Below are 13,604 nucleotides of genomic sequence, written 5' to 3' on the forward strand. Positions count from 1 at the left end.
ACACAAAAATCATACTATCCCACTTTCTTGATATAGCCAGAGTAACTAAAGTTTTGCATATGACTAAATGAATAATTCAACTAAAGGGAACTAATTTGAAGAGGAGTTTCAGTTTTCTTGTAGGCTGTATGTTATATTCTTGCTGTAGATCTGACAAGAAAATGTTTTATAGAAAAGACTCTTGGCATTGATTTGATCTATGTTAAAATAGAAATCAACAGAGCTCTTTATTTGCAGTGAATGATACTTTCTCCTGAACATTATGACCCTTAGGAATACCTTGACACACATATTACAAGAATATGTAATGCAGTAATGATAATATGAGACATTTTAAGTATCACCTAATACTGTTTCTTGAAACTGAATGTCCATTTTAATGAGTTAGATTACTTGTACCTGGACTTCATGTATACTTAGTTTCTCTTGGAGAATTTAAATCCTTTTAAGTATTTGTCAGAATGATAATATGAACTTAAAAAGAAATAGCACTATTGTAATTATATATACAAATACTGAATGTAGTACTAACAATAGCATATATATGAAAAGCAGAGATACTTATATATGAAGAATTTTTATGTAAACATGGTATAACACTAATTCATATTTTTATATAAAAGAAGGTTGGACACATGCATGGTTGAATATCCATAAAATTAGGAATGATGTGTCCAAAATATATTTCATTTTAACTGTTTACATATTTACTATGTTTATTACGATTAAAAAGAATAGACATTTGTCAACCAGTTTTGGTAAATTATCAGTATTTTTTAGGAAAATTCAATTACATTCATTAACTTTTGTGGCTTATTAAATACTGTGATTGCTTTTACTTTTCAGCTTGCATAAATTATTTCTAAAACATTTATGAGAAACTTGGTTAACTATTTAAATGTTGCTCTGAGCTTTACCCCACACGTCTGTTGTTGTTTCTAGGGATATTATGAATAACAAGGTGTTTTACCAGCACCCTAATCTCATGAGGGCACTGGGGATGCATGAGACTGTCATGGAGGTCATGGTGAACGTCCTTGGAGGTGGAGAGTCCAAGGTAAAGTCTTTGATTCCTGAGATGCTATTTAGTGCTATTTAGTATCATCTCCTGGAGTATATAGATAGCAGATTCTTTTTTTTTTTTTTGAGACAGAGCCCAGGCTGGAGTGCAGTGGCCCGATCTAGGCTCACTGCAAGCTCTGCCTCCCGGGTTCCCGCCATTCTCCTGCCTCAGCCTCCCGAGTAGCTGGGACTACAGGCACCCGCCACCATGCCCAGCAATTTTTTGTATTTTTAGTAGAGACAAGGTTTCACTGTGTTAGCCAGGATGGTCTTGGTCTCCTGACCTCATGATCTGCCCACCTTGGCCTCCCATAGTGCTGGGATTACAGGCGTGAGCCACCGCACCTGGCCCAGATTGCAGATTCTTAACGAGAATTTCTTAAATCCTCTTAGGGTGACTGTTTTTAAAGAACACTTTTTTTTTTTTTTTTTTTACTTGATTTTGATAAAAAATTTCCTGTCTTATGCTGTGTAATTTTTGGCCTTCTAAATTATTCTCCTTTAGGGGATATTTAGAAACTGAAGTGTCTCATTTAGGGGATATTTAGAAACTTAGAAACACAAAAATTACTCTATGTATTAATTTGATTTAAAATTTTGAATTATAAGTCAGTTCCCATCATGTTACCAGTGCATGGCACAAGCATGTTCTTCAGACTCAGCCGTCCTCCATGATACCGACATTGGTTGGTTTCACTTAATTTCCAATCCAGATTGAGATTTGATGATAATACTCTTGGATGTATTTGTTGTGGAATTCTAAAGTGAACTTTTTTTTTCTTTTTACTTTTTTCTTTTTCTTTTTTTTTTTTTTTGAGATAGAGTCTTGCTCTGTCACCTAGGCTGGAGTGCAGTGGTGCGATCTTGGCTCACTGCAACCTCCGCCCGTGGAAGCACAGCTGATAGTGGTAGTGAGGCATCACAAAGGAATCTGCCTTTCACCTTTGAGAATAGGGTAATAAATCCATTTCTGATCTAACCCACTGATGTTAATGAAGTTTCTGAATTAGTGCCAGGCTTGATTTTCATTGACTCAGGGATGAGGCGAGTTGTAGTCTGCTGCACATTTGAAGATCTTCAGTATCTGAAGTTTGGCCCACACATGGACACACGGGGATTGACGATGTGATTGAGACCTCAACATCTGAACTCAATTTTATAAGTTTCATTTGCTTTCAGCAGCTAATGACATGCTTTTTCTGTAGGAAATCACCTTTCCCAAGATGGTGGCCAACTGTTGCCGTTTTCTCTGTTACTTCTGTCGTATAAGTAGGCAGAATCAAAAAGCTATGTTTGATCATCTCAGTTATTTACTGGAAAACAGCAGTGTTGGTCTTGGTAAGTAAATGACTTTTATTTCATCTTTAAGGTTAAAAAATAATATACATATTACATTTAAAAAGCAAAAACGTTTGGTTAAAAAATGGGCAATGGACCTGAATAGACATTTCACCAAAGAGGTCATACAGTTTGCCAATAGGTATATGAAAAAATACTCACTATCACTCATCATCAGCAAAACCACAGTGAGCTATCACCTCACACCTGTTAGCATGTCTGTTATTGAAAAGACAGAACATAGTAAGTGTTGGCGAGGGTGTGGAGAAAAGGGAACCCTTATACCTGTTGGTGGGAATGTAAATTACTACAGCCATTTTAGAAAACATTAAGGAGATTCCTCAAAAAGTTAAAAATAGAACTACCATATGATCAAATGGTTTTACTTCTGGGTATATATATCCAAAAGCTGTGAACAATCAGTATGTCAAAGAGATACGTGTACTTCCATGGTCATTGCAGCATTATTCACAATAGCTGAGATATGGAATCAACCTACGTGTTTATCAGTGGATGAATGGATAGGAAAAATGTGGTATTTATTCACAATGGAATGCCATTTGGCCTTAAAAACAAGAGGGAAATCCTGTAATTTTCCACAACATGGAAGAATCTGGAGGATATTACATTACATGAAATAAGCTATGTATAGAAATACAAATACTGCATGATCTTACTTTCATGTGGGCTCTAAAATCAAAGTCGAACTCATAGAAACAGAGAGTAGAATGAGGTTACCAGGTTTGGGGAAGAGTGGTTGGGGAGATGTTCAAGGATACAAAATTTCAGTTAGATAGAAGGAATAAGTTCAAAAACTATTATACAGCATGATGACTGTAGTTAATGTATAATATTCTTGAAAATCGCTGCCAGAGTAGATTTTGAGTGTTTTCACCGCAAAAAACAAAAGAGTATATGAGGTAATACATATGTTAACTAGCTCAACTGAGTCATTCCATAAAGTGTACATATATTTCAAAACATGTACACAATATGTACAATTTTTGTCGATTAGAAATACTTAAAAATTAAACTTTAAATCATTATAGATTAATACACTGTGGATGGTGTTTAGAAATTAAATTTTAAGAGGTAGGGTACTTTTATATGGAGTTTATAGATACAGCACAATCCAGGTTATATTTCATCTTCATTTGAATTAACAGCCTCCCCAGCTATGAGAGGTTCAACACCACTGGATGTGGCTGCAGCTTCGGTGATGGATAATAATGAACTAGCATTAGCTCTGCGTGAGCCGGATCTGGAAAAGGTCAGCAATGTTCCTGCCCTGTGTGTTTGTCTGAATTATGCTTTTCCATAGTTCTTTCTCAATATTTTAAATATAACTAAGGTTGGTGCAGAAGTCACTGTGGTTTTGCAGTGTGACAGTATGGCCAAAACCACAATTAATTTTGCACCAACACGATATGTTCTAGTGATATTAGAATTAAAGTATATTATAATTTACATTGCACACTATATAATGTTATATATTACATTGTATATAATTCTACTACACATTATATTGTAGTTAGAAGTTATGAAGAATAATACATTTGAAAAAATGAGTTTTTTCTGATCACAAACATTTTTCTATGGAACGAAAAGCAACGTTCTGTGTCTGTATTCTTATGTGTTTTTGTCTTTTCATGATATCTGCTTCCACTTTTGACTTAATCATACACTTCAGTTTTTAAAAAGGCTATTTTGACATCTCATATGTACATTTTATATCACATATACTTTATTCCAGCACAAAGCATCAGCGATATAGTAAAGCCATGCACTCTAAGGATATTAAGCCACATGTGTGTATACCAGCATTTAGAGAAACTTTCCCTGTATTGTAGTTGCAGTAGCATTCCAAGTAGTCACCTGATTTTTTTCCTTGCTCCCCTGGAATCTGTTCTTTCCTTATCAGCCAAAGTGACCCTCTTAAAAAGATCATGCCAATCCTCCATCCAGTACTCCCCAAAGGCTTTCTATCTAACTCCCAGTAAAAACCAAAGATGATACAATAGCCCCTACATAATCTGATCCTACATACCAGCCTGATTTCATCTCCTACAGCTCTCTTGCACTCTCTTCTTTGCTTCAGCCGCACTTGTCCCCTTGCTGTAGCTGGAACACGCCAGCTGAGCACAGCCTCAGGGTCTTTGCCACCTGCTAGTCCAACCATCTGCAACATCCTTACCCAAGATACCATCATGGCTCTTTGTAGGCATTCTTTCAGTCAATGCTCTAAAGTCACCCTCTTGATCAGCTCTTCTATATCCATGCTATGTAAAATTGAAACCTTTTCTCCACTTCCTTAAACTCTTCCTGTTTCCTCTACTGCTTTATTTTCAACCACTGGAGATGTAAATATTTGTGTATTATATACACAAATATATACTTTTGTTTTATTTATATTTATATACAAATGTATACTTTATATAAACTTATTTTTTAATTATTAATATATTTAATCAAATTCTATATAGTTATGTATTTTTAAAAATTCATCTCCTACTATAATGTCAAGCCAGGGAGGTGAGAGTGGTTTTTCCTCTACTGTTAACTGCTTTGTCCCCACTTTAGAGAACAACGTCAGCACTGGGTAGACACTTAGTGCATGGCTGTTGAAGACATGAAAGAGTGAAACTCTTCCCCAAATCCTCCTGACATACCAGTCCAGGATCATGAAGTCTTGCATCTCTGAGGCACCTCAGGACATGTTTCCCCCATATCGTACTTAAAATCTTTTAATCTACATACTCATTAAAATGGCTAATGCTAATGAGGTTGGTAATACCAAATGCTGAGAAGGACAAGGAGCAGCTAGAACTCTCTTCTACTTCTGTCATGATGAGTAATGGTACAGCCAGTGTGGAGAGCAGTTTGGCAGTTCCTTAACAAATTAAACATAAACCTACCATAGACTATACGCCTAGGATTTCCACTGCTAAGAATTTACCCAGTAGAAAGGAAAATATATGTCCACACAAAGACTTGGGCGTGAATGTTTATAACAGTTTCATTCATCATAGCCAAAAACCACAAATAACTTGAATACCGATCATCAATGTATTAGCTGATAAATAACACTGTGATATATCCATATATGGTGAAATGTCATCCCACAATAAAAAAAAATGAAGAACTGGCATGTGCTACAATGTGAATGAATCCCAAAATCATATGCTGAGTGAAAGAAGCCAGCCACAGAAAGATACATGCTGCATTGTTGCGTGTACACGTGTTCTGGAAAATACAAGATAAATTGTAATGAGAGAAAACAGATTGTCTGGGACTAGGTGTGTGGGGAGAAAGGGACTGCAGAGGGCCCAGGGAGCTCTGAGGAGTGACGGCAGTGTTCTGCATCTTGATTATGTTGTGTTTTCACAGATGACAACATCTTTCAAAGCTCGTCGAATTTCTACTTCAAATAGATGATTTTATTGTACATTGGTTCTCTTGCTTCGCTATAGTTGATACAAAACATTTTTAGCTCTATTACTTATTTATTTTTGAAACTGATTTAACATGAGCTGAATATAACTCAATTTGCTTGACAAGTTGCTCCTCGAACAGTCTTACTTCCGTTGATAATGACTTCTCTAGGGATTTCTTTTAAAATTGAATTTCTTATGAAATATTGTAGAGGACCAACATTCCTGTAAAACAAAAATATTTTAAGAGGAAAGGCCAGGCAAAAATATTTTATGTGCTCATTGCATCAATACTGAAAAATGGGTTGTCTTATCAAAAATGTCCTGGACATTGAAACCTCGGCTAAAAAAGTAAAAGTAACTTGCTCAAAATGAGGTGTTTGGTAAATGCTGCACATCTGATTTGAACCAAGGATATTGGACTGTACTCTTGGGTTTTGCTCTCTCTCTGTATTTTCTCACACCTGCTTCCCCATTAAATTGATATATCATTTTGGAAACAATTTATCTCTTTAAAATAAATACCTTTGCATCTCAGATAGATCTTTTCATATTGTTGGTGGATTCAGTTTTTACATTGCACCAGAGGTCATTAGACATGTTTGCAGTTTATGACTTTGATAGGTAAGGGTCTCAAAGTAAATACTATAAAATTCAGAAATATTTTTCTTTCATAGTTTTACACATAATCCTGCAGCTCTTACGCCACTCAGACAGACTCGGTTGCCCTGTCTGAGACAGTAATTGCGGGTGGATATATACAGCAGGCACTGCAGGTAATTGCGGGTGGATGTATACAGCAGGCACTGTGGGTAATTGTGGGCGGATGAAAACAGCAGGCACCGTGGGGTGAGGCTGCTGCTTAAACACATCTCCAATGTGTTTAAGGAGATGGTGCAAGTAAAACAGCAACTGGAGCCAATCCGTGAGTCGTGAGCCCCGGGCACATGCATTTGTGGCATTCATTAAAATGAATGTCTGCTTAGAGAAAGCTTTAAAAAACCAAAGCTTATGGTAGGATCGTAAATATGTTTATTATGATGCCACTTTATGACGATATTTAAATATTTCTGAAGTCTAAGCTTTTACTAAAGGGAGTTCAAGTGGATTATCATGATAGCAAAAAGAACTTGCAGAAATGCATTTGTTTAAAAGCATCCTTTGAGGATGTCATTTATTGTATCCAATGTAAGCATCTAATGACTTTTCCTCCAAGGGATAACTCTTGGTTAATCATGTTGTTTGCAGGTAGTTCGTTACTTGGCTGGTTGTGGACTGCAAAGTTGCCAGATGCTGGTGTCTAAGGGTTATCCAGACATTGGGTGGAATCCAGTTGAAGGAGAGAGATATCTTGACTTTCTCAGATTTGCTGTCTTCTGTAATGGTAGGACTCGTCTTCTTGAGATCTTTTGGGTTATTATTACAACTGCATAGAGACGTGTATATATAATAAGGATTCATCTCAGCACTTTCATGAAGTATTAGTAAAGAAATCACATATTTTATAATCGATAGGGTTTTATCACGGTAACCACTTATAATACAATATTTGTTTATATACTTCTTTCCTTATTTAAATTAAAATTTTAAGCACATAAGTTCTCATAAATTTTTTATTTTGAATTCCAGTAATATGGATTATGACATCATTCTATAATAATAACAAGGTAGTGAGAATCAATAGTTTATGCTTCCATAAGACTTTACTCTGAAAATTTGTAATGCAAGAAAAGAAATTTACTGTGTCTTGTATACCCAAAGCTAGTAATTTGGGTTACATTTTGGCTTTATCAGTATATTGTTGGATTTTAGTTATTCTTATGCATAGCAAATGATTAGTATAACATTTTTTTGTTCAGAACTTCCATATAATCATATTTGTTTACTTATCTTCCCCATTCTACTTTAGGGGAGAGTGTGGAGGAGAATGCAAATGTCGTGGTGAGATTGCTCATTCGGAGGCCTGAGTGTTTTGGTCCTGCTTTGAGAGGAGAAGGTGGGAATGGGCTTCTTGCAGCAATGGAAGAAGCCATCAAAATCGCCGAGGATCCTTCTCGAGATGGTCCCTCACCAAATAGCGGATCCAGTAAAACACTGTAGGTCTAATATACACACCCTCACGAGTGATCCATACTACTTGATGTGAAATTTTACAAAATATATTCTGCATCCTATGAATTGTAATATAACTAGTGGTGCTGAAGATTTCTCCCTTTGAAAACATAATGTCTTAGATTCGGAAGAATGAATGGAATTTGATGCCGGAATAGGTCAAATGAACAAAGAGAGCTGAAGAAGATGGTGTCGATTTAGCTGAGGGAAATCTAGGTTGTAGGAGATGCGTCTTATGAATTTTCCCAGGGGAGCTTGGACTAGAGTTTAGTGGGAATGTAGTTAGAAGGAGATTTTATGATTATAAAGAGACCTTTCTCAAATAAAAGGGGGACTTGGCTAAACGGGTGTAGTGGTAAAATCGAGAAAAGGTGTCATTCTGAGGAACATAATGCTTGGTTGAGGTATAGGAGACAGATACAGGAAGCAGTCACTATCTTACATTTATCTGTAGCTGTACATTGTTGATACTAGATTCCAGTAATCGACATAAGTAAATCCAAGTGTGATGCTTATTTGTGTAGGTGAATGTCCTCCAGCAGGGGGTCATGCATCTACACTGCTAGTGCCTCTGGTAAAGATATAACATAGGGCTTTATTGAGGCACATTTCTAAACAAAGAAACGATAGAGTGAATGCAATTCTGCAAACCCTTTGTCTTTTACATGTAAACTGGGCATAGATGTTCCATGTACACCATAGCCAGATTTGCAGACTGGGAGCACTCCCAGAGCAAGAATGAGCATTCCCCACCACACACACACATACCATGCTACATGCTTATCAGTTGGCCATGAAGGAACTAGGGAGCTCTTAGGTTCTCTCGGTAGTAGAAAATGTATCCAGACACCTCTGGCCCAGGACCACACTAGCAAGGGTAGACCTGAGGGCCTCACGGACAGCCTTGCACGCCCAGGAATGAGGCTGTCATTTGAGGCCTCACTGTCACTCTGCAGACTGCTATATTCAGTGGGGACAGCTGTCTGCTGAGTTACCAAGGAGGAAGGAAGTGAGCCTCCAGGGCCATCCAGATTTGGCTCTCATCAGCAAGAGAACATGTAATTAGATTTTCCCTACAGAGATGGGGAGGGAGATATGTTGGATTCTTTGGCAGGGGTTGCAGGAGGTTGAGTAGCTGGTACAGAGGTAGGTGAGCAAGTGCAGTAACATTTATAAAGTACTCTGGGCAAAGCACTATACTGGATGCCTTACAAGTGACCTTATATGACATCTTTGTCACCCTTTCTCTACATGTGTGCCATTTATAGAAATAGTCTAAGCTCACACATCCTTCTATCAGTTATTTTCTTTGTTAATACACTACCACTAGAAAGGAAAAGAACCTATCAAATGAGCAATTCCTCCTTTTCCCTTCAAAGGAATCTTAATACTAAAATTTCCACAGGTGTGTTCTTGGTGTTAGAATCTCAAGTTTGATCTTTAACCTGTTGTTATTCTCCCTTAAAAACGCCAGGCTCTCCATTTATACCATATATGAAATGTATCAGAAGAATAATGTGTTACCTAGTAGTCCCTTTCTTCGGAGAGATATGTAATAAACATGAAATGTCAGTTATCCCATTTGCTTTCTCTTCCTTTTGAAACATTCATGGAAGTGATACAGAGGAGGAGGAAGATGACACTATCCACATGGGGAACGCGATCATGACCTTCTATGCAGCTTTGATTGACCTCTTGGGACGCTGTGCACCTGAGATGCATGTGAGTTCCTGGGGGTTCAGGAGCAGCAATCCTGATTTCTCTATGTTAAGACATCTATAGCTGGCAAAGAGCATAATAGCATCCAAAACCAATAATCTTCATGCTCCATTAAAAATAATAGCTGCAGTCTAATTGCTGAACAAGTGTTTGTTTAGTTGGAAATGTCTTGTTGGTTGTAAAAATTAGTAATGGGATTTCAGTGCAAGTCATTAATAGAGTACTTAAGTTACTCATATATCTCTGAAACTCATACAGCCTCCCACATTTTAAGAAGAAAAGAACGTATTTTCTCTATGCAATTTCCTCTTCTGTTATAGTGCATGCAGAAAGCAACTGCTCCTACCAAAAGTCATTTTCTTTTGTGCATTTAGCTCTATGTGTTTGCCATTGTTTTAGGGGAAAGTGAGGGGGAAAGTGTAGGGGGTGGATATTAAGAGCTATTTAGACCATATAAATTAGTGTTTTCTTTCTTTCTCTCTTTCTTTCTTGCTTTCTTGCTTTCCTTTTTTTTTTTTCATATTGAGACAAGGTCTTGCTCTGTCTCCCAGGCTGGAGTGCAGTGGCATGGTCTCAGCTCGCTATAGTCTCCACCTCCCAGGTTCAAGTGATTTTCCTGCCTCAGCCTCCTGAGTATCTAGGACTACAGGCACCCGCCACCATACTCAACTGATTTTTGTATTTTTAGTAGAGACGGGGTTTTACCATCTTGGCCAGGCTGGCCTAGAACTCCTAACCTCAAGTGATCCAACCGCCTCGGCCTCCCAAAGTGCTGGGCTTACAGGTGTGAGCCAATGTACCCAGGCTAGATTAGTGTTTTCTGAAACTTTTTGACCCAAATGAAATTAAAGTTTCATGGAATAATACTTTTACTCTGTAATGCCTTCTGATGTTTTGTTCTTTATTTTATTGTAGTTGATTCTGTATTATTCTACTAGATTCATAAAAAAAAAAAAAAAAATCCTGGCCCAGGGCCCAAAACATTCATTTCCAGATCTCCTAATGGGAAATAAACCCAGAGTTTGAGAGTTTGAAACACACTGATTGGTGCTGGGGTAGGTAAGAACTGTAAGGATATTTCTAAAGTGGGATGAGCAAGAAGCCAGGGCTGTCTTACAAAGCACCTTTCTCTCTACCCTTATTATCTATATTTCTTCTGGTTTTGGTTGGGTTTTTTTGTGTGGTTTAGGCTTTTCATACCCAGAGGTTAAAACTTCCTTGATGTACTCTTTTCTCGTGAACAGAGAGAAATCGCAGGATAGAGAAATGTTAGAATGTTAGAAAACTGGAGTCTGATTTTTATAAAAATTTAAACTTTGCCACTAGTAAGATTTTTTCATCTTAGTAAATGGAAACAGAGACTATTAAAAATTTCTATGCTGGAGGTGATTACTGACAACAACAACAACAACAAAAAAAACTTGCTCACAATATTTGTTCTTTTTCCCATCTCAGAAAAACACGTCAGCGAAACAAAGAGAAAGTATACTAATAAATAGCAGTTTTCATTCTGTTCTATTAATGGGGGAAAAACTAAGTGAAGTAATAAGGGACCAACCTTGACATTTCTGAAATTTATGCATCTTCACAACTATTATTTGAGGCCTTCTATGTGCCAGAAATTGTGCTTGCGTTTCACACCCTGTAATGAGGTAAACAGATGCCCATCCCGGCTCTGCAAGCCGAGTCTGTCCTGAAGACTTGCTGAGATTCTTGATTGTATCTTCATCCACAGTTATCTTGGGTACTTCATGTCAGTCTAAAAGAACTGTTAGGATTTATGTTCATCATTTCCTCCACATTATAAATCCAGCCTTGGGAGAAATCAGGGTCGAAGACCGATGGATATGCAATTCATTTCTTAGCACAAAGCAAGAAGGAAGCTAATTCCATCATAAATATTAGTATATGTTCAGAGTCTAATGATAATTTTGTTTGTATTATTGCTCATGTTGTTGATAGGTATTTACATGTAATTTTGGAAAGTAAACTTTTGTAAACACGTCAGATTCTCAATATATCTTAACAGTCCCCAAAAGGATAAAAACTGTTGTTCTAATGGATGAACCAACTGGCCTAGACCATAGTATAAATAATTTGGTGTATGCTGAAGTCAGTGAAAACTGTGTGAGCAAGTAAATATCCACAGGTAAGCCAGAGACTAATTCTGAGAGAGGCATAACTTTATACGTATCCTGATCAGAAAATTATTTTGGACTTGGATTCCCATACTTCAGATTTCCTGGACAGAATTGTAACGTTGATATCACAAAGTTGTTCTAATATTTTCTTTTTTGTTTTTCCTCCTGTATAGTTGATTCATGCTGGTAAGGGAGAAGCCATCAGAATTAGGTCTATTTTGAGATCCCTAATTCCCTTGGGAGATTTGGTGGGCGTTATCAGCATCGCTTTTCAGATGCCAACAATAGCCAAAGGTAAGGCCAACTTCAGTAGGACGTCCTAATTCAGTAGGATGTTGGATGACATCATGTTCTAAATGATGTTTTCCGTACTCAACATCCCAACCTCTCTGCTTCCTAAATTATGTCTATACTACTTAAACTTCTTTTTTTAAAAAAGCTATAAAATATATATTTTATAATTTTTTTCCTTTTTTTTTTTTTTTTCCCAAGATGGAGTCTCGCTCTGTAGCCCAGGCTGGAGTGCAGTGGTGCGATCTCGACTCACTGCAAGCTCCGCCTCCTGGGTTCAAGCAATTCTCCTGCCTCAGCCTCTTCAGTAGCTGGGACTACAGGCACCTGCCACCACGCCTGGCTAATTTTTTGTATTTTTAGTAGAGATGGGGTTTCACCATGTTAGCCAAGACGGTCTCGATCTCCTGACCTCATGATCCGCCCACCTCGGCCTCCCAAAGTGCTGAGATTACAGGCGGGGCCTTTTCTCCATTATTTTTAAAGCTGTGTTTGCTTTGAGATTTTAATTCTCTTTTATATGACATTTCAGACAGCTTCCAGAAAAGCGGAAATATGCACCACCACCCTCCACTGTCTCATGTCATGCCTTCTATCATTGGTCGCACGCTCTTCTTTCTTGACCTCAGTTCCTTAGTTCATGCGTTTTCATAGTTTTCATTGTCACTTTCTTGTAATGCTTTTCTATTAAAAACAATGATGATAGCTTTTGACTTAGGGATTTTAAAATCCCATCTGTTAAAAAGAGTGTTTTGTTTGTTTGTTTTTGTTTTTGTCTTTTATATTTTAGATGGAGTCTAACTCTGTCGCCCAGGCTGGAGTTTTTTATTTTTTAGACGGAGTCTCACTCTGTCGCCCAGGCTGGAGTGCAGTGGCGTGATCTCTGCTCACTGCAATCTCCGCCTTCCGGGTTCAAGTGATTCTCCTGTCTCAGCCTCCCAAGTGGCGGGGACTAGAGGTGCTCACCACCACGCTGGGCTAATTTTTTGTGTTTTTAGTAGAGACTGGATTTCACCATGTTAGCTAGGATGGTCTCAATCTCCTGACCTCGCAATCCACCCACGTTGGCCTCCCAAAGTGCTGGGTTTATAGGCGTGAGCCACCGCTCCTGGCCAAAAAGAAGTGTTCTTTTCATGAGTAAGGATAAAAATTTTTTTAAGATTAAAGAAATTATTGAAGACAACTAAAATAAATGTTGAATCCCAAATATACTTTGTTTTCACTTTCTCAAATGGAAGGTTTTTTTTTCAGTTTTCAATACTTTATTGGATATTTATACATAAATCACTTACATGAAAGACTTCTAATTGTAGAACAAAACATAATTAGGGGCTGGGCGTGGTGGCTCAAGCCTGTAATCCTAGCACTTTGGGAGGCCAAGGTAGGTGGATCACCTGAGGTCAGGAGTTCGAGACCAGCCTGGACAACATGGCAAAACCCTGTCTCTACTAAAAATACAAAAGTTAGCCAGGCATGGTGGTGGGTGCCTGTAATCCCAGCTACTCAGGAG

The 13,604-nt window shown here is 37.7% G+C and overlaps 1 protein-coding gene across 1 annotated transcript in view; it reads left to right on the forward strand.

Annotated features, from left to right (window-relative positions):
* Window positions 1-13,604, forward strand: part of RYR2 (ryanodine receptor 2 (cardiac)) — a 592,347-nt gene that overhangs the window by 384,414 nt on the left and 194,329 nt on the right. The window contains exons 44-50 of the mRNA XM_011935762.1: window positions 943-1,057; window positions 2,268-2,400; window positions 3,567-3,670; window positions 7,080-7,215; window positions 7,741-7,927; window positions 9,560-9,665; window positions 11,977-12,097. Of these exons, the coding sequence (XP_011791152.1) occupies window positions 943-1,057; window positions 2,268-2,400; window positions 3,567-3,670; window positions 7,080-7,215; window positions 7,741-7,927; window positions 9,560-9,665; window positions 11,977-12,097 (902 nt within the window). The remainder of the gene's footprint in view (window positions 1-942; window positions 1,058-2,267; window positions 2,401-3,566; window positions 3,671-7,079; window positions 7,216-7,740; window positions 7,928-9,559; window positions 9,666-11,976; window positions 12,098-13,604) is intronic.

The sequence above is a fragment of the Colobus angolensis genome, unplaced genomic scaffold (genome assembly GCF_000951035.1).
Source record: "Colobus angolensis palliatus isolate OR3802 unplaced genomic scaffold, Cang.pa_1.0 Scaffold148, whole genome shotgun sequence".
NCBI classification, from domain to species: Eukaryota; Metazoa; Chordata; class Mammalia; order Primates; family Cercopithecidae; genus Colobus; species Colobus angolensis.